General features: G+C 39.5%; 5 protein-coding genes across 5 annotated transcripts in view; 2 read left to right on the top strand and 3 right to left on the bottom strand.

Moving 5' to 3' along the window:
* The window catches only part of LOC6738600 (nuclear hormone receptor FTZ-F1), a 41,292-nt gene extending 32,162 nt beyond the window's left edge, over positions 1-9,130 (top strand). The window contains exons 4-10 of the mRNA XM_016169284.3: positions 4,544-4,761; positions 4,913-5,283; positions 5,775-5,831; positions 5,896-6,094; positions 6,977-7,235; positions 7,302-7,402; positions 7,524-9,130. Of these exons, the coding sequence (XP_016032444.1) occupies positions 4,544-4,761; positions 4,913-5,283; positions 5,775-5,831; positions 5,896-6,094; positions 6,977-7,235; positions 7,302-7,402; positions 7,524-7,673 (1,355 nt within the window). The 3' untranslated portion in view covers positions 7,674-9,130. The remainder of the gene's footprint in view (positions 1-4,543; positions 4,762-4,912; positions 5,284-5,774; positions 5,832-5,895; positions 6,095-6,976; positions 7,236-7,301; positions 7,403-7,523) is intronic.
* A 799-nt stretch (positions 9,131-9,929) lies between these two features.
* Positions 9,930-11,768, bottom strand: LOC6738599 (ubiquitin-like-conjugating enzyme ATG3). Its single transcript, XM_002085367.4, has 4 exons — positions 11,535-11,768; positions 10,935-11,070; positions 10,676-10,866; positions 9,930-10,621 (listed from the first exon to the last, which is right to left on the bottom strand). Exons 1-4 carry the CDS (start codon positions 11,604-11,606, stop codon positions 10,028-10,030), a joined length of 993 nt encoding a protein of 330 aa, XP_002085403.1. The 5' UTR covers positions 11,607-11,768; the 3' UTR covers positions 9,930-10,027.
* A 258-nt stretch (positions 11,769-12,026) lies between these two features.
* On the top strand, positions 12,027-13,835 carry LOC6738598 (nuclear fragile X mental retardation-interacting protein 1). The gene is made up of 3 exons (XM_016169285.3): positions 12,027-12,308; positions 12,365-12,645; positions 12,703-13,835. Exons 1-3 carry the CDS (start codon positions 12,117-12,119, stop codon positions 13,781-13,783), a joined length of 1,554 nt encoding a protein of 517 aa, XP_016032443.1. The 5' UTR covers positions 12,027-12,116; the 3' UTR covers positions 13,784-13,835.
* LOC6738597 (mediator of RNA polymerase II transcription subunit 11) lies at positions 13,818-14,619 on the bottom strand. The gene is made up of 2 exons (XM_002085365.4): positions 14,464-14,619; positions 13,818-14,408 (listed from the first exon to the last, which is right to left on the bottom strand). The coding sequence occupies exons 1-2, from the start codon at positions 14,534-14,536 to the stop codon at positions 13,951-13,953; spliced, it is 531 nt and encodes a 176-aa protein (XP_002085401.1). The 5' UTR covers positions 14,537-14,619; the 3' UTR covers positions 13,818-13,950.
* Positions 14,620-14,737: 118 nt separating this feature from the next.
* LOC6738596 (protein terminus) lies at positions 14,738-15,984 on the bottom strand. The gene has a single exon (XM_002085364.3). The coding sequence runs from the start codon at positions 15,925-15,927 to the stop codon at positions 14,791-14,793; it is 1,137 nt and encodes a 378-aa protein (XP_002085400.1). The 5' UTR covers positions 15,928-15,984; the 3' UTR covers positions 14,738-14,790.
* Between the last annotated feature and the right edge of the window lie 8,877 nt (positions 15,985-24,861).

Raw genomic sequence — 24,861 nt, 5'->3', positions numbered from 1 at the left:
CTATATTTTTTTTAACCTTAAACTATTGAGCGAATATGTGCTTCTCTTTTGTACTTGAGTGTTCTCTTTTCAAAAATTGTTTGCGTTTTGTAATAGATTTTTCCTGACTGACTGCTTTTGTGGACTGGATTCAAACTAGCACGAGCAATTTTTGTTTTGCGTTTCTGTTTTTCTTTTTTGTTTGTTACTTATCATTTGAAACGCTCACTTGACTTGCCACATGTTGTGTTGTTTGTGGGGCAGCGTCAAACAAACTGTGGAAATTATTATGCAAAGTGTGAAAAGCGTGAAAATTGTGATTGCCGGACGCCGAAATTGCTTTTGGGTGGAGTTTTTGAGCCTTAGATAAATTGTTATTTATTTATACATAAATGCTAGGAATTGTAATTGAATATGGTGGTTTTTAGCAACTCGAGTTGTACAATAAATGTTATTGTGAGATCAGTGAAATCTCTTCTTATCTTAAACAGTACTGAATAATTATTGCAGGAAAAGGATTCATTAATTTCGAGTATTAGTTTCCATATTTTAAAATAATTGTTGAAAATATATCAAATATTTTATCCAAGAATCGCATTTCACATTAAATATTAAAATTAGTAAATATGTTTGAACTTAAATTTTGTAACAAAGTTTTTCCCTGTAAAACAATTATTTTGATCTTATATCAAATGTAAATTATTGTAGTGTTTTTTAGGTTTACTCCATGCTAATTTCAATTAAATCTATCAAGTTGCACTTGCTAATTTCTGAAGGGATTGGCTTACTTCCGCTTATTTTCATTTTCCTTTTGGCTTTCCGTGAAAACACATTACCAACAAATATTGTCCATCAAATTTACGAGTGCTCGAACCAAATTCGTTTTTCATTTGAGTTTTATTTGTTGTCTTGTGTCGCTCGCTCACACACACACAGGCACATTTTCTCAAGCGGCTCTCCGGTCACCCACACAAGCAAATCACTTGAGTCAGCGGGCGCAGCGCAGTCGGCAGCGGCGGCGACGGCGACAGAGGCCGCAAAAACAACGTGTGTGCAATATACTCACTCATACGTATATCAATGTATCGCCATCTCAGTTCCGCCTTCGTGTACTTGGCCCATAGTGCCATCTCTTGCGCTCATGACCTAGATTCCACTGTGCGCTGGTGTGTGTGCACGTGATACGACAAAATGTTTGCCTCTCTCGTCGTTTTGCTGCGTGTAAGTGTGTAATCAATGCAACATGTAGTGTGATGTGCGCTTATGGCTGTATGTGTGTGTGTGCGAGTGAATTTTATTTTTAATACTCACTGAATTATTACGAACATTTTCGCTTCGTTGTCGTCGTCGTAGTCGTTTCTCGCCTTTTGCCTCTTTTCGTTCCGTTCCGTCTCTTTCCGTCCTTCCGTTTGCCTCTGATGAAATCTCTTTCGTCAGCGCCGGCTCGCCTCCCGCCCCCTCAGTTCACCCACCGACTATATCTCCCAGTCAGGCTTTGGCTTTGGTCTTTATAATTGCGGCAATTTTTAGCCGCTTTTGGATTTTGTGACTTGAGTGCTTTTTTTTTTTTTTATTTCAGGGGGCTATAAAGACCAGCGAGACTTTCGGCTTAGCTGGGTAACATGACTCACATGGCTCGAATGCCATATGTTTTTGTTACGGAGTTAGGGTCAATAGGGATTTCTTTGCCGCTGTCGAGTTTAATTGGGAGTTTTGCTTCATTTTGTTGCCAAGTGGAATTATTTGGGGTAACAAATTGTTTGTTATAATCGCAGGGATTAATTGTAATGATAAGACCATTTATTCACGGAAATAATAATCTATTATGGTTAAAGAATGAAATTAAGTACACTATTAAGAACAATTGGCTCGTTGCACTAATAATAATGGACGTTTAAAGAATATGAGGCGTATACTTAATATTACGTATACGCCACGTTATATGCATAATTACATTCATTCCTCAATATAAACTTAACGGTTTGTTGTTTTCTTTATCTCTAAGTATTATGCTTCATTTATCCTTAAATGCTCTTTCTTTGCCAAAGCATTGAAAATTGTTTTCAAAAATTTTTCAAAAATAAAAGAATCTTTTAAATAATAATATACTTTTATAGAAAAGAACTACTTCACTTTATTAACTTTAATATTTTTAATACTACGTTGCGTATAAACAATATTTGTAACAATTACCACTTATCGATTAACTATTTGTAAACTCAAAACAAATTGTAGCAGTGGAATAAAGCCTTTAGATTCCAGTGGAATCTAAAACACACTGCGACCCAACATCCGCTTGGCTGAAAAACAAACCAGAAAATAACGTATACGCACCACTGGTGCCAAATTAGTGTTTACCAAATTGCATATGCTGCGACCAGCTTTAAAAGTAAAGGCAATACACTAAAACGCCTACAAAAACGGCAAGTGACAGGCCTCGTATTGATTTTCCCGTTGTGTGAGAGATTTCCCAAAGAAAAAAAGAAAGAGTGAAATAAAGGAAGGGCCGGAAGGTGGGAATAACTTTCAACAAACAATTTTGTCGCATACAAATTGAACCACTTAACCCCTCTCGAAAAAAAAACTTCCAATAAAAAGGTGAAAATCTAAATAAAAGCCGAAACTGAAAGTGAAGAAATGCCGCTAGGAAATTATGTAAGAGTCAGCTAAAAAAAAAGATAGTAAAGACAGCAAAAAATGCGAAGGGAACGATTTTATGAACTCCATAAATTCCCTATCGATTGGCGATTAGCGATTTGTATTTCTCGTATTTTACCTTGCCCAACATAAATAGACTTGATACTGAGCCGGAAAAAGGAAAAGGCCATAAAGTAGCGGCTGTTGTAAGTCGTCCACAAATACAGACAACTTTCCCTACACACACAAGAGAGCGGTGAGAGTGTGAGAGAGAGTGAGTTTTTCTTTTTGGGAGAGTTGGCAGGCAACAACAATGGCCGTGTTGTCCCAGTTTTCACACACACTGTCCTTGACCTACTCCACTCGACAGCAACAACAAAGTTGTCTAATGCGGAAAGCCTCTCTGTCTTTGACGCTCCCTCGCTCTCTTTCGGGTTCGCAGGTGTGCCTGTGTGTGCCAGTGTGTGTGTGTCTGCAGGGAGAGAAATGTCGTAATAGAAAGCTCTTTCGCGTTGCCAAGCCAAAACATAATCGAAAGAGAGAGCCGCAACTGCGGCGTTTGAGAGCAGAAGTTGCAGAGGCCCGCTCTCTCTAACGCGCGCACAAACTCATTCAAATGCATATGTATGTTGATTATTTGTAAACAATACGCTTGACCTAAATTACAGTTACTTGTTCGCCGCACTAAAACTGCATATATCAAATGCTTGTGTTCGTATTCGTGTGCCTGTGTGTTTTTAATTTTTCCCCTTGCCTTTGGATCTGAGATGCATATTTTATGGTGGCCACCTGCCGCCCATTGCCACCCACTCGCGCGCTTTTTTTTTGTGTCTTTGTTTTTGTGCTACGGGTGTGTGAAAACAACCCCCGACAATTGCATCTTGTAATCAACATGGCGCTAGCTGCAATCGCAATCTGTTTTTGGCTTAAGCCGCCACCCTCGCAATTCTCACTTACACGTAGAGAAAATATTCGCAATATTAAGGTGTAAATTTATAAATAACAGTTTTATTTGTTTTCACAACTTTTGTAGAAGTGGAAGAAGTCTGTAATCATTTGACAGATAATATTTAAAATGTAGTTGCTAATAAGAACTTCGATTTACATGTAGTTAATATAATGCTTATCGGTTTTTGGTAGGTAATGTATTTATCACCTTTCCAAATTACAGATAATAAATACAAAACTTTGATTTTGACTTTTGTTTCCTATGATGTTGATTTTCCAACGATTTTATTTCTCTGCACACTTTACGCTCATTTTTCGTGCTGCGCCATAAGAAGCGCATTTTTATTGCGTTTCATTTAGCGTGTTCTCACACACTAACGCACGTAAATACACAGATGTGCGTTGTACAGTTTTTGTTTTACTACCGTTGTACAACGCGGAGTATGCGCAATATGTGTATGTAACCATATTTTCCATGTGCGTGCCCATATGTGCGTATGCATGTGCACGCTGCAGTTGATAGTGTGCGTTCGCCAGCTCGTTGTTTCTGTGAAGCGTTGTTATGAGTTGGCTTTTAATGAGGAGCATGTATGAAACGAATAGGATGCTTTCAGAACCCCTCTCCTCCCATACGTTGCAATTTTGCCAGCCCGAATTGTGGGTCAGTTAAGATGTGGGAGATGTTGAAAGTGTTCAAAATTGTGTAGAACCATTCAAAGTCAACAAGGGAATGTGTGTTTCATTAAAAACTGGTGTTCATTAATTTGAACTATTTTGCATTTTCTGAGAACCTCTGCTTATTCCCTAGTTTAGGAACTTCGCAGATTTTCATAAAGGTTTCCGTAGATAACAAATCAGACTTCTTTTAGCGCTTTGAGAGATAAGAACAATTTTTTGGGATATGGGGAACAGAAGAAACGATTTATTGCATTTTCCACTTAAAAACTTCATACTAATTTGCAATTGTGTTTTCTTGCAGCTGTTCGAGCGGATAGAATGCGTGGTGGACGCAACAAATTCGGACCCATGTACAAACGGGATCGCGCGCGGAAGTTGCAAGTGATGCGGCAGCGGCAGTTGGCGCTGCAAGCGCTGCGCAACTCGATGGGTCCGGACATCAAGCCAACGCCGATCTCGCCGGGCTACCAGCAAGCATATCCAAATATGAACATTAAGCAGGAAATTCAAATACCTCAGGTGAGCGATGCGATCAGGATTGTTTTCTCGATAATACTTTTTGATCGTTTTGATTGCTTTAATCGTTGTCATCGCTGTGGCATAAAACTGAAATTAAAAATTTATGGAATACACACTATAGTAATGAACGAACTTCTGCTTATATCTTCAGGTATCCTCACTCACCCAATCTCCGGACTCGTCGCCCAGCCCCATAGCGATTGCGTTGGGACAGGTGAACGCGAGCACGGGCGGTGTAATAGCCACGCCCATGAACGCCGGCACTGGCGGCAGTGGGGGCGGTGGTCTGAACGGACCGAGTTCCGTGGGCAACGGCAATAGCAGCAACGGCAGCAGCAACGGCAACAACAACAGCAGCACGGGCAACGGAGCGTCCGGAGGAGGAGGTGGCAATAATGCGGGCGGCGGAGGAGGAGGAACCAATTCCACCGACGGCCTGCATCGCAACGGCGGCAATGGCAACAGCAGTTGCCACGAGGCTGGAATAGGATCTCTGCAGAACACGGCCGACTCGAAATTGTGGTATTTAGACCAAAAGCCAGAACGAAACTCAATGAATATCCGAACTCAAACCAAATTAAACGACAAACGAACTCCAACAAACATTCAAAAGAAACTTTCGTTACATTACCCTAGTTGTGGAAAAGGATTCAACCTGATCATGCAGCAAGTGTGGAAAAGGGCAGTCTTGTCAGTTAACTATCAATATAATATAATAATAAGACTTGAAAAAAAGGCTATTGTATTGTAAATTATGCCTTGTATAAAGAAGAGAATATAAACTTAATTGGAAATATTTGAATTCATTATCAGATACTATATGAATTAAGCTGCTTCGGTTTCTACTTTTAAAATATATATCTGATAATGATATTATGGATCTCCAATTAAGGTGTTCATCAAACTGCCCTTTTACGAATTGCTTAGTTATCACTTGATGAGCTCTCCAATTAGAAGTCATCTGAACTTTTTATTTATAACTTTTCCTATATCTCTTGTTTTCTACCAAAAAGCTTCGATTCTGGCACACATCCATCGAGCACAGCCGACGCGCTAATCGAGCCATTAAGGTGGGTTTTTGCTGGCGTGAATTAAAGTCTTGATATCCATTTAATCACATTATTATTCATGCAGAGTCTCACCGATGATTCGTGAATTTGTGCAATCGATTGACGATCGGGAATGGCAGACGCAACTGTTTGCCCTGCTGCAGAAGCAAACCTACAACCAGGTGGAAGTGGATCTCTTCGAGCTGATGTGCAAAGTGCTCGACCAGAATTTGTTCTCGCAAGTAGACTGGGCACGGAACACCGTCTTCTTCAAGGATCTGAAGGTATGGACCGCTTTAAAGCATGGGGGTTGCCCCAACACCCCGATATCCTCACATCGAGTAAATCAGAAATCAGAAATCAGAAAATCAGCAAACACAGACAGCAGCAACATGGTTCAAAGCCAAAAACCAGTTTTCAAACTAGGGGCCAAGTCTGCGGCATGTTATGTAAACCACCGACAACTGAAAGCGACGTCGACAGCGACGCCGGCAGAATCTGCATTGAATTTCGATTTCATTTGGCGTCTGACCTACTTAGCCAGCAAAGCTGAACCAGTCAGTCAGCCAAGCAGCAGCGTCTCTCGCTCAATGACGCAACTGATGTGCTCACCCATACCACAGCCCATCAAGAGCGGAGAAACTGAACCGGAGACTGAGACTGAGACAGAGACATAGAGAAACCGAGAAACCGAGAGAATCCCCAAGAGAAAGAGACGGCGTGTTGTAATACCAGAGCATCCAAAACTAGGCCTTAACTTATCTACATACCATATCATCATTCAAAATGTATCTATTGACTTTAAGCGTGCGGTTGCTGCTTCAAAAAACAAAACTGTGATCACTATATTTTAAAAACATTTAAAAGAATAAGTAAATCAATTAAAAATGAATGTATAGAAAAGGTTTATTAGTTCAAATGCATATGATATTACTATTAGAAGAACTAGAAAGAAAACTTTATTAATACTATTAATCCGTATATTTGTTATTAATCAGCAAAACTTCTATAAGTGATTGTTATACAGAAATCTCTTAAGATCTTATTAATCAAAATCGCTTTTAAACCTTTTTTATGCATAGTGGCAACCGCGCCTGTTATGTTTAAGTCCCTTTTCATTTCCATTTTACTAATAAAATTTTTTTATATTTTTTTTTTACATTTAGGTCGACGACCAAATGAAGCTGCTGCAGCATTCCTGGTCGGACATGCTTGTTCTGGATCACCTGCATCATCGAATCCATAACGGCCTGCCCGACGAGACGCAACTCAACAATGGTCAGGTGTTCAATCTGATGAGTCTGGGTTTGTTGGGAGTGCCACAGCTGGGCGATTACTTCAACGAGCTGCAGAACAAGCTGCAGGACCTGAAATTCGATATGGGCGACTATGTCTGCATGAAATTCCTAATCCTGTTGAATCCAAGTAAGGCCGTATAAGTTGCGCTGCGCAGATTGACAACCTTCTCAAACCCATAAATAATTTCCATAGGTGTACGGGGTATTGTCAACCGGAAGACCGTCTCCGAGGGACATGATAATGTGCAAGCCGCTTTGCTGGACTACACCCTCACCTGCTATCCGTCAGTGAATGTGAGTAAAAGGATTCAGTTTTAATGTGTAGGGTATCTGAGCTAAAAACCATTAACTTTTGAAATCATGTGTAAATTGCGTACAAACAATTCTAAACCGCGTTTCTTTCGGCTGATTGCAGGACAAATTCAGAGGGCTAGTTAACATCTTACCGGAAATCCATGCCATGGCCGCTCGCGGCGAGGATCACCTGTACACCAAGCACTGTGCCGGCAGTGCGCCCACCCAAACGCTGCTCATGGAGATGCTGCACGCCAAGCGCAAGGGGTAGAGGTCGGGAGAACGTGACACGGAATACTTAATCATTTATGAAATGTAAATAACAAGGCGGGAAGGCCCTCGGGGCAACCGGGAAATGGAAGGCGAACGAAGGATACAGCAGAATTCCGTATTATGAATATGGGAATGCATCATCACTACTACCACCAACACCACCAACTATCACACCTATACACACACATGCACACATTTGTTGATTCAATGTTAATTATTATTACGTTTACGGTTAGGTCTAGTTTACGTTTAACTAATTAATTAATTTGTCTTAAATTAATTCGTGTTTTATTTGTAGTCCCTGATAAAGCAATTTTAAAAAACCTTGAACCTAAACGAGAATATGTAGTAGATGTATGGATTTAACTTTAAATACGGCAAGGAGAAACACACTTTTTTAGGCATTACAAAACAAAAGAAGCATGAGAAATTTTATTTTTATATACCTATATGAATACGATACTTATGGATAAAAATCTATATATATTTTTATGTAAATTGGCGTACTTTTAGCGTCCTACATATTTTTAATTAGAATTTGGTTATACTATAGTTTTCAAATTAGTATCGTTCCCACTTGAAGATCGATTCTTGTATTTTTTTGCGCCAAGTGTCTTGCATAGTATTTGCGTCTAATCTAATGGCAACAAGAAAATTGGAAAATCCATACAAAGAAAATGAAAACAAAGCAAATTTAGGTGTTCATGGTATGAATGTATGTGTATATTATAATTGTAATTTCATCTAAGTGTAAGAAAACAATGCAAACAACTACCTACAACAAGATAATGAAGAGCAAGAAATTATATAAATTAATAAAGATCGTGTTAAAAACTATATAGAAAATATATACTTACATGTATATTTAAATTTAGCAGCAAGTTTCAACTATTTGTAAATTTCAACCAAGATGTAATTGTTTCAATGTCAACAACAAAGAAAGTGTAAAGCTTATATTTAAAATACAAAATATATTTTGTGCAAGGAAAGCGATAAAATCCAATTATAACAATTTAAAAAAGCTGTATAACACTTTAAAACTAAAAGTAAAAGATGTTTAGTCATGAATTTGGGCAATGAGGCGGAAAAGAAATCGAATTAAAGAAGAACTTGAATATTGTAAAAATCAAAATCGGAATAAACAAACCAAATAAACTATTTTTAATGAATATCTATTAATGGGTCAACTTTTAATTCGAATATTAAGTTACCTGGCAAAGGATTCAAAAATTGTTGAATTTGTTAATGTAATGACCCCAAATCTTCTCGGAATTTCAAAATTTGCGTTTAATTTGTTCGGATCTAATCATTGCCTTAATTCTCGCCTAGGCATTGCGCTTAAACAAAACGTACCTTATAAAATTAAAAAGTTAAAGCTCCAAATTCAGTAAACAGAAACAAATTACCACACACATTTCAAATTTAAAGGCAGCGTGTATAAAAACAAACGTTTAATGAGGTGTAAAAAATCAGAGGTAGCAGAAAGATTCACGAAAATAATAGAAAATTCTGGCAGACGCATTAGTAGGGGACAAAAAATACAAAAAACGAAAGCACGACAACATCTATATAGGTTTGCCTAGGTATATAATATATATTTAGGTCTCTAGCTGGTATGTCTAACTTCTATATGTATTATAAAGTGTAAAAAAGTAAAGAAAATATGGGTAAATAATGTAAAAGTTGGCAATGCGAGTTGGCTAGATAGTGGATCAGTTATATTTAAAGATTATAAGTAATGGGCAAAATTGTTGACGTCTAACGTAACGCTGGCGGCATGTTGTTGAAAACACGTTAAAAGAAGGGAAGAGATGGAGGGGTCGATATACACATACAGATATATAAATGTTTATTCAGGTATGAATGGCGTTAGGTATGTTTATTGTAAAATTGATTACGATGTGAACCTGTTATTGCAAATGAAAAGTGATTTTAACTATTAAGAAATCTATATATATACTATAAACCCATAAAAAGTAAAAAGGATCTAACAGTTATACATTAAATGATTAATATAAATGCAAGCAACACACACACTTTAAGTTTGAAAAACTGTTAAAAATGCAAAAAAAAATCATTTAACTAGAAACAAAACTACCTAAAACTACAATGCATATTTGATCAATTGATTTCATATGCTTTATTATTATGTTAACATACAATTTCATCTCAGAGATGTTTCAAACATGCAACCAACCAACAACAACAAAAGCAAAGTGAAATAAAAAGTAATTATAAAAACGAATCAGAGGCGTAAGCGTTTGTCCAAATCTTTATTCAATTACTAGTTCACAAACTTGCGTTTAATGAGTTATATATTTATTGCGTCAATATTGAAAAGCATGGCGGGTCTTAAGACATGTTGAAGTTTTGCGTAAAATCGTATTCGATGGTTGGTATGACGGTCTGAACGAATTTGAGGAATATGATTAAGTATAAATGCACTCCCAGTTGACCGCCGCCCTCTTCTACCGTCTGTATAATCTTCTTCATGATATCCGCATGCCGACATGGATGCACAGAGGCCATATTGGGACCTGGAAGATGCGGATGCGACTCCATGGTGACAGTTTTCTTCGCGTGATCCTGCGAGACATCCTCGTACATCTGTTCCACGGTCAGCGGCTTGCGCTGCTCATCATAGCCCACCACCCAGAGTCGCGGCGTCTGATAGTACTTGTCATAGCTGATGTGCAGGTCGTAGGTGCGTGTGTGGAGCACTGAGTCACCGCTGGCCTCCGCGACGCCCGATGCGGCTGCCACTGGGCTAGCCTTTGCTTCCGGCTCCGGCTTGCGTATGGTGGTGGCTACAGCCGGATCGACCAGCTCCAGCATGCCGCTCTCCTCGAAATCGTCCATGTCAATAGCCTCATCGTCGTCCTCGTCTTCAGCATCGGCCCCAGCGCCCGGCGCAGATTTTTCGCTATCTGGAGTGTGCATTTCTTCCTGAAATGCAGTACTTGATTATGATAATCGTGGTAAAGCTTCACCCGCACTCACCTTTGTCTCCTCCATTGTCAGTTCGCAGATCTTGTCCTCCAGCTGGGTGGTGCCATCATCGTTCAGTTGATGAGTCTCCACCCAACCGCCGTCACCGGACTCCTCCTCCACCAGCGTCTCCTCGCCGACGTATTCCATCTGCTTGCAGCGACGATAGCAGGGAACATTCCGCGTTATCAGGAATTGCTTATCTAAGTGGGGGCGAAATGATTTTAATGAGTCAATTGGCTAGTTATTAGTGGCAAATCGCAGCACATACCCTTTGGTAGGTAGGGTTTTGTCTTCGTCTCATCGCCAGCGGCCCACTGCCAAGTGGGACAATGGTGCACCAGGTGATCACCGGCGGCCACGAATTCCTCCGGAGTGAGAACACCTGTCTCACGGAACTTCGATTCCTGCAAAAAAAATAATGATATTTGTACAACAATTCAAAAGCAACCAAAGTGGAAAGTTGTATTGAGAATTCTTAATTGATAAATAATCAGAAAGACTCTTAAACTTGGTTTCATTTCTTTAATCTTAACGCAAATTTAAGTATTTCCTTTAAACCGTTACATTATTGTAGACCGTTTTCTTAAAAGGACACAAAAATGAGCAGAGAATTCTGGGACGCCCCTAATTTTTGTTTGGAGACAGTCTGGCGGTGGATCCAGTTTTATAGCCTCTCGGGGGCCGTTAACACAAGTCTCGGGAAATGGGGAACGGGAAAATGGAATCAATATTTGAGCGAGGAAAACCCTTATCTATGCGGGTTTTCTTTGTCATGATGCATATGTACACCCTCGTTTCATATGTACGTATTGAAATACACATTTGATCGCTTTGATAGTCAGTTTTCCGTTTATTTGGCACTTTTTACCTTCAAAACGGGCGTCAGATATTCGGCCACATTGAGCGCTGTGCCCTTCACGGAGTTGAGAACACTCTGCATTTCGTTGGCCGCTGAGTATTCGCACTAATCTAAACGCTTAAACTTAATAAATACAATTAAGATGGCTCTCTCAATTGACTTGCACTTCGCAGCTAATTGTTTTTGTCTTGCCAGTCGCGACAACAACAGTGCGGTGCGGTCATACTAGTCTATCGATGTGGGTGGGCCTATCGATAGGTTGTTGCAGGAACAACGGCACTTTTTGCAATGGATTGCCAAAATATAAAAACAACCTTTAGTTTACATTGTTAACTCTACACTAACAAATCTAATAAATATTGTTAAGAAAAAATGACTAAAAAATTTCTAAATATATTATAATTCCGATTTTTAGCAAAATTCTTTTAAAATAGCCCCAAATCAAACTTATAAGTGATTTTAATAAAAATAAATCTTACTTTAAGAAACACATTCCATTTAATATATAGTACTTATGTTGGTATATTCGATAGCTTCGGTCACACTATGCCCATTCGCGCACATTTTTTCTAACGTTTGTATCGCGACGAAATGGAAGAAAAGGTTCTTCCGAAGTTTGTATTGCCGTCTCCAAAGTTCGGCAAGCCCAATGGATCCACCACGTCCAATCACCTCTACCTGACCCCCAGCGGGATGACCCTGCTGCCGCGATCTATGCAACCGCCGCCAATGTACGGCGCACGAGGATCAACAGTACCAGCAAAATATCTGCACCAAGAACAAGTGAGTCTGCAATAATCCAAGATTGTTCCTTAAACATTCCTTAATTGAAAACACAGAGCAGCCCAGTCAGCGTGCCAGCACCCCCGCCAGTTTACCACTCTCCTCCGCGACCGGAATATTGTCACACCTGTGGCATGGAGCTCGCCAACTCCAAGGACATGAAACTCCACCTGGAGCAACACGAGTTCTGCCCTGCCGATGACTGCGACTTCGCGGCGCTCCACAACATCCTGGAACGTCACATAGAAGCCAATCACATCACAGGAACCTACGTGAAAGTGAAGAAAGTTTGGACCGAGGAAGAATTGGCCGCTTGGAGGGCAGAACGAAGGAAAAAGTTAGTAAATTAGTAGCAATTTCTTTTGTTCTTTACAATAAATTGTTCAAATTGTAGATTTCCCACTGCGGCCAATGTTGAGTTGGCTAGATTAGCCAAGGAACAGCGAATTAAACGCGGAGAGCGCCTGGAGGCTTCGAAATCTCGCTTCGGAAACCGGGAAGATCGCCAACGGACCCGACCCCAGGGAGATCACAAAGCTCGTTTCGATCCTAAAAACAAGAAAAAGAGATGTGCCAAAGGGAAAGCCAACGAAAAGAAGAAAAAACAAGTGGGCAGTGCAATCAAATCTAATGATAAAGCAAACTCAGCTTCGAAGCAGAAAGAAACTGATGAAGATAAAAAAGAAGAGGAAGTTACTCTGTGCTCCTTGGGAAATGCTAAATTTGGAGGAACTGGACAAATGCCGGACTACCAGCACTTTAAGGCAAAAGTTCAAAAGAAGGATAATGCTTTGTCTGGCTTTCTTGGAATGTACGGGTCAGATAGTGACGAAGAAGATAGTGAAGAAGAAACTGAGAGTGACGATCAGAATACAGCAGCCTGCAGTAAGCAAGTCCCAGCACCAGTAGAGAGCTCCCACAGTGTGCCATCTGATATCACCGAAATGGCTCCACCCCTTGAGGCTTCAAATACACCTACCTCCCTTGAAAATCCTCAAACCTGTGAAGACTCTACACCAATGTCGGAAATGACATCAGCAGACCAAGTGCCGCAAGAAATCAACAACATTAGTGAAATAACTCCATCTAACTCAGAGCCTGCCAAGGAAGACGGCTCCTCTGACGAAGCACCCGATGAAGAGCCATTCCAGCGAGTAACCGAAACTATAACTGCGTCAGATCCAGTCAAACCACCCCCGGAACCACTGGAACCGAAGCCACAAACTGCACCCAAAAGAGCAGCTCCAAAGCGAATTTATGGCTTGAACTATAAGAGAGCGCGCAAGCAAACCCCGAGTACCATGTTGTCGAAACTATTAGAATCGGATATACGTCATGAACGAAATGTCCTGCTGCAGTGCGTGCGACACGTTTGCGAGAGAAATTTCTTTGGCATTGGTCAATCTAAATCAAATCAAGAAACATTGAATACCACTTGTGATAAATCCGTGGATTCAACACCGGATGCATTATAACTTTAGCTTCTAAGATAGGCAAATAAAGTACAAATAGTAGTATGCAAATGTATTTCTAAAAAAGACTGTCACTTATGTTTCGATTCACGCAATTGGTTGACAAAATGTGCTTATGTGGAATTCACTCTAAAAAATTTGAAACCCTTACCCTTAAAAATAGCGCAAGATTAGTTGGTTGACATTGAGGAGTCTCCTCCCATGGGATGATCTCCGCTGCCGGCATTTCCTCCTCCGGGTTGTTGTTGCTGCTGTTGTGCCGCCTGTTGCATCTGTTGTTGTTGCTGCTGCTGCTGTTGTTGTTGCTGCTGCTGTTGCTGGGCGGCGGCATGTTCCTGCTGACGCTTCAACTGCTGACGGGCAGCATGTGAGTGCTTGGCCTTGGTTTCCTCAAGTTCCCGCACTCTGGACCTAGCGTGCTGAATGCGATGCCAAGCCATTTGGAGCACTTTGGCGGATGCATAGCCGGAACCCTCGTGCGGCTGACCCGTGGAAACCTGGGTCAAGTAGTTGATCTGCTCGGACAGCTTCGATTCTACGCTGGACAGACTCTTGAGGAACTGCTGCGACTGGGTCTCCGCATTTTTCTGGGATGACTTTTCCTTGCCCAACTCCTGCAAGGCTTGTCCTGGAAAGTTTTCACATGTTACCCACTTTTTAATGATAAGCAAGTCTAATCCCACCTGCACTCTGCATGCACAGGATTATCTCCTTTTCGATCTCATCCAGAGCGTGTATTTTGTCCAGAGGATTCATTGCTTTTCACGTTCTGCATATAAACAAAACAATTCGGCCGGATAACAGTGTGACCAGAACACGAGAGGTAGGCCTTTAAAAATATAAATATACCAAAAAGTTGTAGTGACTGCAAAATACTACGGATTTCAAAATATCATTCGAAAATATTTTTAGAAAAAGAATAATTATCCCAAAAATCAGAATTCAAATAACATTTTATGCATTTTAATTAATTTATTAAGTTCTATCTCGAATTATGATCTAAAAGTACTCTAAATTCGCTTTCTTGCCAATCCGACCCACTCATATTTGAAGTACTCCTTTGGCAGAGGCAAGCAATTCTCGTGCAACTCGATGGCATCCTTGTCCATGTACCACACCATAAAATTCCTGCCACAGGCGATCTGCTTGTGGAGCGCCAGGTGCACCCGGTCCACAAAGTGGGATTGGCACTGGCGGCACTCGAATACCCGATCGTGGGTATCCGCGCGCAGGAACTTTCTAATATTTCGGATCTGAAGTAAGCCTTGAAAATCACCAACTACATCCGTTTGAATAATGAAGGTGGGTGTGTTTTCGACATCATCGCCACGGAGCAGATATGGCACTGCATATAATTCCTTGGAGGTGCTGCAGACCCGAAAAGTGTACAGGTTTATTTTTAGATTAGCCGGAATATGTTGATTTCGGTCCTTTTGATTTATATAAGTTTCAGAAAGTTGTGCTAAATCGGAGGACTGTTTACTACTTCCATTTCCAATGACTTCTGTTGCGTTTTTTACTCGGTACTGCAAAGGCAGTTTGAGAGAATTGCTTTTAGGCGAGACGCAAAATCTCTTGACCGTCACCTTCATTCTTCTGATGACACACGCCTCCAGTGGAACCTTCTGATGGAGCAGCACATAGTTGCTGATCTTCTCAAGCAGCATGGAGAATATCATATCCACCGCCTCACCAATATCAAAATGGTTTTCGATATTTAACGGACTGCTTTCGTAGTACATTCGCTCCTTCTTCACATCCACGTAGAATCCAACTGTGGCCTCCAATTTTTCGGTACCGAAACTTAAAAATCGCAGCAGTTGAGGAACTGCATCCATCCCAGCATCCAGAAGAAAGTCGTTGGTCCTGGCCGCAATGCTTCCATCACACAGGATAAACTCTTCGATGGCCTGGTCCTCGATCCTCTTCAGGATATCCTTTTCCTCAGAACCAATTTGAATGCAATGGCTTCTATTGTTCTCGATATCATTTCGCCAGTGATGATGGTATGGTTCGCTGACTGGCACTCGACTTTCACAGGTGGTGCAATCCGCCCTCCTTGCACCGTTGACGAAAAACTGATGGCGAAAAACTCGGAAGTTATCCTCGATGTCAAAGATATAGCGCGATTGTGTTCGACGGGCCATGCTAGAAAACTTTCTGATGCTGGGTGATTCGATCCGGTGATTTTATATATAAGTTGAGATTGCAAAATACCCTAGGTAGCTAGAATGAGCAGGTGTCGGTACATATCTGAACCAGGTGCTATTGACCGAATCTTAAACGCTGGCAGGTAGACATCAGGTCTGGCAGGTACAGCAGCTTTCTCATGTAAATCGAAAAAAAAAAGAATTAACAAACTCACTTTTATTACCCTGAAGGATTAACGATAGTATTTTACGAAGATCTGCGGCCTTAAAGGTGACAGATTTTTACAAAATTTAAGTAATCGGGTCTTCTTCAGTGTGGGCCAGTCTTTAATTGAACTCTCTCAATTGGCCAATAATCCAACTTTGCTTATCCTTTAAGGCCCAATGAGCCCTTTTTGCTTTTTCTATTATGGTATTTATGAGCTCTAAGTCTAAGAAGCATTTGAAAGCCAAGGAATCATATTTTACATTTTACGCGTTTGCCAAGTGCATATATTAATCTTCTACTTTACATGAGTAAGGTATTTACACAAAAGGGAATATTTTTCATAAAGGACAAATCCCATCAACAATTTTACCATAAATTTAACCACTAATTTTTGAATCTTCGTTTCCATAAAGTCCAACTTCTATACCATAAAAGTATACTTCCAGAAACACCGACGTTTTTGAGTCTCTCTCATATCGTAAAAGGGAATTTTCGGTAACACGAACAATTGCTTACTGATATAAAACAAATTGACGTAGAAAGATGTAATTTATATGTCAACATGCATGTAGAAACGATTGTTTTTAAAAAAATAATGTTTATGCAAGAAGCTTGAAAAAATGTTGTTACTGGTCCAGTACCAAAACTTTAACACACAATCTAAACAACTGTACATTTTCACTATTTTTTATTATTATATTTATATTATTATGTTATATATCTAATTTTGCACTTTTATTTGTAATTACATTAAATAACTCTTGTTTACAGTAAGACTTAAAAATAAACCTAAATAAAGATTTAAACTTAATACTTATTTAATTTTGTAATTACCAAATATATATTTAAATACTTTGTAGGACTTAATGTTAGCCTAGAGGGGAATCGATGAAATCCTTTATCCTAGGGCGGTCTCCCTTGTAACCGACTTTTTAACATACCCATCGCATCTTAAACTTTCCCCTGCAACTCGAACGGAGCGTACAACCTCTTGGTTGGAATCGAGCCCGGTTCGATCCGTGTCCTGGAAAATGTGTTCCCAGTTCAAAAATGGATATATTAACACAACAAAAACAAGAGAGAATGCTATTGTCGAGTTCCCCGACTATCAGATACCCGTTACCCAGCTAGTGTGAATGCAAAGGCGCAATTTCATCATTTTTCTGGGATATCGATAGATATTGGGGAATAAAATAAGAAACAAATTTAAAAATTGTTCAAAAGTGTGGTCGTGACCGGTTTGTCGACTTTAGGGCGTTCGAGTGGGCGTGGCAAAAAGTTTTTTTGCAAATCGATACATATTTACAGGTCTAATAATATTAGGAAAAAATACGAAAAAATTATGAAAATTGTGGGCGGGACCCGTTTTGACTGCTGACTGATGGCTGTTGCTTTATGGCTTCTTTAGTAGTTGAAGCATATTTTGAGGCGCTTCGTTCGTCCTTCACACGCACACAGACAGGCGGGCGTGGGCACACATACACACATATGTACATATATCTACAATATGTATATTATGCCCACATATTTCGTACTTTTGTCGCTGGGAAACCTCACGTGTCCCTCGCAGCTTATGTGGGTGAACTACAAAAATGAAAATAGAGTAAAAATACAAAAAAAAAAAATAAAAAAAAATGTGCATGAAAATAGAAACAAACAGAAACGCCGGCAGTAAAAGTAACGGAAAACTGCTGCCTGGCATCTTTTACGTATTTCGGTTGTTGATTTTCCTATTTCACTCCTTGCCGCAGTCGTTGAATTTTCCTTTTGGCCGTGGAATTATGAGCGCTCGTCTTTCCCCATTTTCTGTTACTTTTCGGCTTCCCATTCTGTATCGTTATTTTTGTTCTTTGGTGTCCTGGCATCCTGACGCCGGTTTTTCCAGCTATTTTGTTTGCTTTTATTTTCGCTCCTTTTGTTTTGGTCTGATTAAAAGTAAAGTTTTTCACGGGTTTTCGCTGGACTGCTACGGGTATTCTATTGTAAAAAGAGATTCTTACATTATACATTTATGTTTTTATTTTCACCTTGGGGCGGTTTTTAAAAGTGGATTAGAAGATAAATTTTAGGCTCTAACAGTGGCCAAGACTTTTATCTCATTTCCACGTTTAGCTCTTCATTAGGCATATTACTTTTAAACAAAGTTTTATTACTAATTTGGTGAATTTTTCTTAATTAGGTATTTCGCATTAAATCATAGCCAATGAGAACCCAAATTGTTTATATATCTTTTTTATCTAACGTTTCAGCTTTTGTGTATTTAAGTGCATGTCATTCGTTTAAAATCCTTTAACATTTTGAATATGATTGACCTTCTAACCCCTGTCACATCAATCAATGTGTTTAATTATGTATCTAGTTTTTATTAGTTCTATTTGAACCCAAACAGTTTTCGTTTGAGCTGACCCGTTTAAATGTACTCCTCATGTATCAACCATCAATTACTGAATAATTGATGAATATTAATAGCTTTTGGATGAAAAACTATACGTGTGCAGCGACGAAAATGTTTCAATTTATTTTTCCACTTTCCCGCAAACAGATACGCAAAAGGCTGAATAAACAATAAGTTAAAGGCTAAAGGTCAAGTTGGTAGCTTTTCGGCTTATTCGCTCTTATGTTTTTGAGTACACGCCTTCGTGCAAGGACTTTTCCTTTCTCTTTTTGGGCTCAGCCTCTGCTTTTGCTTCTCCCTTGCCTTTTGCCTTAACCTTGCTTTTACCTGGTAATTAACACTTTGTCGAGCTCATAAATCTTTAAACATTGATTTTTAATGGTGGCATTTTAACGCTTCGTCGAGCAGGGGAATCAGGAAGCCCCCGCCACCCAGGACACGTGCAATCCGTATACAGGGAAATCGTGTAAGGGGGTGGGGGCTGAATACCCGTGGGAAAAATTAATAAATTATTGGGGCCCGGTAGGCGGAGTACACGTGACTGTTTGTTTTTCCTTAGTCATTTTCATTTGCAGAAGGCTTTTAAGCGTGTTCAATGAGTTTCCATGGCAAGCAAATCATTGATTGTTGAGCTATATTCAAAATAAATATACATCATATATACAATTTATGTAATAATATTGAATATTATTATATATAGTCTATGGGTAATGCTCGCATGTTATGTATTTTATAATGTTTTAAGGCATATGGAGCTGAAGGATTTCACAGGATGTTTGTAGCAATCATTTTCGTGCATTCGAGTGCAAAAAGGGAAAACCTTTTAGTGATGTGCTGAAATTAAAACCTTAGCATTTGTTTGGCTACATTTTGTGTATGATTGGTTTTTGACCAGGACAGCTGAATCGTCCTTTATAGTTATGCTGCCGAATATTCCATTTTTTGTATGGGTTATGAAAAGAGCTTAAAACGATAAATGCACTTGAACTTGTGTTTGCATTCCGAGTTCTTAGCAATTTCTCTTTGAAGCTTTTTGTATTAAACGCATTTAGTGCACTTTCGACACAAGCAAACCGGAAAAAAGGAAAACCGACCAGCAAAGTTCGTTCACAATTTATATATAAAAGACACAAGCGCACAAATAAATGTTGTTCTTGGCATTGTGTGTGCTCCAATGTGTTGTATGTGTGTGTGTGTGTGTGTGCTCCAATGTGTTGTGTGTGTGTGTGAGTGTGTCAACGAATTATGTCCCCCAGATGTCAGTGCAATACAAGCGGGAAACATGACAATTCCGCCTGCGTCCGCCCACCAGAAAGTCCAACAGCAGTAGTTTGTGATGCGCTTGGGAACTAACCATAAGTATTCATGCATTTATGCGGGCGGGGTGCCACTCCCCCCAAGTACGCCCACTACCGCCCACTTCTTAGGAGAAAGCTCATGTGTGTCTGTTTCTTTCTTGTTCAAATCTCTACAGCTGACAGGGATGGCAATTTGTATTTTTAGCAACATTTGGAGCTGACATTCCTTAATAGACTTGTTTAAAATTTAAATTTAAAACTGTATTCGTTATATATTAATCGGGCTTAAAGGAAATTGGGCTTTAAATCAATAAAAAAATATTAAAAAAATTAAAAAAAAGTAAATAAAACTAAAATTTTCATAGGTAGATAGAAGAGGTTGCAAGTTAGAAAAGTTGATATTATTTTCAAAAATTGAGGCGATTGCCAACACTGGCTGGATTTTCCATAAGAAAGGGGCGGTGGTCCTGTTGTGGGTGTGGTCGATTGTATTCCATTTGTCAACAGCAGCGTGGGCAATGGGTGGTGGTGCAGGACGTGGGTGACGGGAAGTTGGAGGGCAGCAGACTGGGAATACACACTGGACGTGGCAGCCAAAAGGCCAGAGCAGAAAAGACGCTTCTGTGCGGATTCCGCTCCTGATTCTGGCACATCAGCAGCTTTATTATTATGCAAATACATACAAAATATGAATTATGTTAATGCCAAGTGTACACACCATACGCACGCAGGACACACAGCCTGGTCCAGGGAATGCAGCTCCTCCTCTCCACGGCCAGCAAAGCCGTCAACTTTGCTCCGCAAAGAGTCCTCTTTTCGCACGGAATCCCCGCTCTAAAATGCTTGGCTCGTGGGAAAGTTTTGTTTTTCCCGTCCAAGCGCTTTATTGAAGCGGCTGGCGAAGAGCTGTGCGAAGCTTAAGGCTTTGCTAGATGAGGCTTTCCGAGGATTTGGCCAAAGAACAATCTCAGATCAAGTGGCGGCGTGTCGGCGGCGATGAGTTTGCCAACTTCAGTGCGGTTGCAAGTGCCACAAGTCGTTTATCAGCTCTTAAAAGTATGTAATCTATGGAAATTCACATAAATTTAATACTTCTAATATATATATGTTGATTAATTTATTTTAAATATCAAATAAAATGCAGTTTACTTAAAACGACCTAATTGTGTTCTCTTGTTTTTATTTAATTACTTTGTTCCACAGGCAAAACTGCAAGCTTTCGCTTTCAAAACAAATACACACATGTGACAATGGTGCAAGGAAATGCATTCAATTAAATATGACCTGCTCAGCATTCTTATTATAGAATGCAGTTGAATGCATTTAAACTACCATTTATCCTATTCACTTATTTGAAGAGGGAATAATTTGCCATTATAATTGCTTATCTGTGCATTAAGATTTGCAATTCCATTACATTAATTACATAATTGAAATGGCAACCATAATATTTTCACCCCTACTACATTCCATTATTTTCTGCCCATAATTCCTCGATTGTACAGAGGCTCTTCAATCAAAGAGATTGAGAAACATTGCGGCTGTTCTGGGTTTGAATATTGCGCCTGTTGTCATGTGAGCCAAGTGAAATTGCTTTCCATAGCTCGTATCCTTTCAAACACTTGGCAAACGCAATCAATCTTCGACGATAAAGGCATATAGCAAAAGGCGAAATGTAATAATTTAAGCATATCCAAATGCAATCGCATATCTTCACATTCAATGCACCGGGGAAAATTGCAGTCTTTTGATTTAATACTTGATACTAGATTTATCACATATTTTATAACAATTAGAGAAAAGGTTTTCTATCTGTCCGTATGTCTGTCCGTCCGTGTATGTGCGTCCGTATGTCTAGATTTCGAAAACTTTAAGAGCTATTAGGTTAAAATGAAGCATAGAAATTACTGAGATGAATAACCAAAATGTCACAATAAAATGAAAAACAAACTGCCTCATTTTTTAACAATTTGCTGAAAAATATTTTTGACAGCGTAATATAAGATTTTTCACTATTTATTTGGGCTATTTAAAATGTTTGCATTTACAACACTGATGTAAACAATTTTTACCAGTGTAGATACGTTTCATACCGCTGCTTTGTGGGCTACAAAATGGCATCGCATGGGGCGATAAGTGCAGCTGGGGCAGGAACAGAAGCTGCAGCCATAGGAAACAATACTTTTATGCCCCAGCTTAGATCTGGGCTTCTGCAGCTTCGTAATAAATTGTTTTTGCATAAAATTGCCAAGAAAAATGCCTGACAGAAGTGGGGAAGTGGGGAGGGAAATGCATATAAAAATTGTTCACCTTTGCCTCGATTGCATATTTATCATTTCAAGCTGCCGGCAGGCAAACAGGGTGGTCTTGGGTAGGATTTCACCTGGTTGGCTTACAAACTTCACACACACACGCACACACACACACTTACACATATGCAGAATGCACGCATGGACTGTCAACACTTTGAACTGTTGCACCCGAGTTTCCATTTCCCTGGGAGCCTCGCATTCGAGCCATAGAAATTGCTAATGCATTCAACAGTCACATCGCAAGAGCCACATACATACCTCTTTATATGTATATATGGCTTGCGAAATACCTCAGCTTTATACATATATAAACTATATATATATATACATATAAATCAGTGCACCGTAGTTATCTATCGCCAAATCAATGCTTTTCATATTATGCTGTGCTTGCTGTTGCAATTTTACACAATTTCCCATTTGCCACTCGTTATTGTTTAATGCGCTTAGGAAAGTGGGCTATTATGATAATTTTAAGGGGTTTGCCATTTCTATATAATCCGATGCCACTTGTTAGATATTTGGGAGTGCATTTGAATACTCAATTTTAGATTAGAATCAAAGCTATGAATTTGTGTAGCATGAGTATCAGCTAGAAAAAATAATGGTTTGCCAGTGGATTTATAATCGTATTGCATTGATTATGTTATCAAATGCAAACCATTTTCCCATTATCCAAACTGTTAAATAAATGTTCCTAAAAGTTGAAATAGCTCTTAAATTTTTTATAAATAAATAGAGCATTTGCTGGTCATCGAACTTTGTTTTCCCCCTCTGTTGTCATGGCAAAGGACAAAAGCATGCTTGATAAAACAATTGCAATTTGTTTACACATGCATCCAGCCCCGCAGCCCCTCGCCCACATTTTCCGATTTAATAGTTTATTATGTGATATTATTATTATTTTGCCGTACGGATGCATAAGAGTGAGCATTATTGATGGGAAAGTGCTGTGGAAGGGTTTTTGTTGCCACTATTGTTGTGCCATTTTGTATCCTTAATTATAATTGCGCTTGTGATGATTTAACAAGGACAATAGACAAAGGACATCGCATGCCGCCAGATCCTTTGAGTGGCTTTCGAACAGATACATTTGCGAATTACGGGTTAAATGTGCATAATTTCTGTATCGCAATTCGACTAGTTGCTTGCGGGCTTAAATAATTGCCAATAGCGCGGAAATCTTAATCGACTCGCTTGGTTTTTCACTGGCCAACAACAACGAGTGTAATTTACATAAAGAGTTATTAAATATGACTTTTCAATTTGTAATTTGAGTGATGAATTATGAATAAGTGGTAGTTAATTTACGGAATACATTTCAAATTAGACCACATAAGTCTTGTTGGTAAAGCAAACAAATGTAATATTATAAAAATATATATATTATTTATATATTTTATTGAAATTAGCTTTAATTTTAATGGAGGCACTGCTAACCGCTAATATAAATTGTAAAACCCATTGTGATTGCCCTTTTTCCCGATGGAGCTTCAGCCATCAAAAGTCTCGAATTTCCCACAAAGGATGCAATAAAGGAATCAATAAATTGATTTCAATTGAAATTACCACCTTTGCCAAGCTAGATGGATGCACATGCTCGCCAGCTGGATTCTCCCACTCGGATTCCGCACCTGTTGATCCCTTTTCGGGATCTGGGCTGCATCTGCTGCGAAATTCGTGCTTTCTGGCGGAATCTCCCCATTTTGTGGCACGTACACGTGCACCCATCCACACCCACGTCCATTTCAATGGCCTCTAATATGCGCTCAAACGCTGGCACAATTTGCAGCGCAACAACGCTGCACCTTTCGGAAAACCCCGTCGTAGTCGCAGTTTTTCCGCTCGCAATCCGGGTACGTAATGTTTGTGCTGCTTTTCCGCATGCAATTTTACGGGCATCTAAGCAGCGGCAACAAATTTCCGCAGTCCGTCCGCATCGATCCCCGAAAATCCCTTGTAACATTTTCATTTTGCATTGCGAAATTGATTTGGTCAGCAGTTTGCTGCCATTCCCATTCCCATGGAAATGAAAATGAAAACGCATATACAATATATAAAGTGAAAAGGATAAAGGGAAATTGGGCAAGTTCTGTTTCGGTTGCGGCTTATCCGGCCAGGAGTTTAATTACAGTGCCGACCAATGCTGGAAGATGGTTTTCAAACTTTCGTTTAAGCAAGGATTTATTAAAAACGAATCATTAAAAGATTCTATCTACCATATATCGAATTTAAGCAATCATGAATTGCGCTCTTTAAATTTTATTAAACTTGCACGTATGCTTTTTTGAAACGTGATCTTCGAAAGTGCGTTAATATTCAGCACACTCGCGACTTTTGAAAAAGGTGATAAATATAGCAATTTCAATTTTTCAACTATTTAAAGACCAACTCTATTAACCAAATAACATTCGTATGTAGATTCAACTTAAACTTAAGTCCCCAAGAAACCAACTCGTATTCTATTCCAAGTTGTTTGTTTTTTTTAACGCATCCAATTGTGCAGCATGTGTTTGGCATTTAGTTGAGTTTTTATTTCAGCTGGAATTTATAACAACCCATTTTGTGTTGCTGGGCAATCGTGCGCTATAAATGGAGTTGTGTACAACTGTACGTGTGTGTTTGTGTGTGTGCCCCGGAGAGCATACATATCCATCATATAAACAATTTGCCTGCCGCGCTTTAAGTGCCATCAGTGTAGTTTTGCTATTGCGCCGT

The sequence above is a fragment of the Drosophila simulans genome, chromosome 3L (genome assembly GCF_016746395.2).
Source record: "Drosophila simulans strain w501 chromosome 3L, Prin_Dsim_3.1, whole genome shotgun sequence".
NCBI lineage: Eukaryota > Metazoa > Arthropoda > Insecta > Diptera > Drosophilidae > Drosophila > Drosophila simulans.
This window is presented reverse-complemented; position numbering and strand designations above follow the sequence as displayed.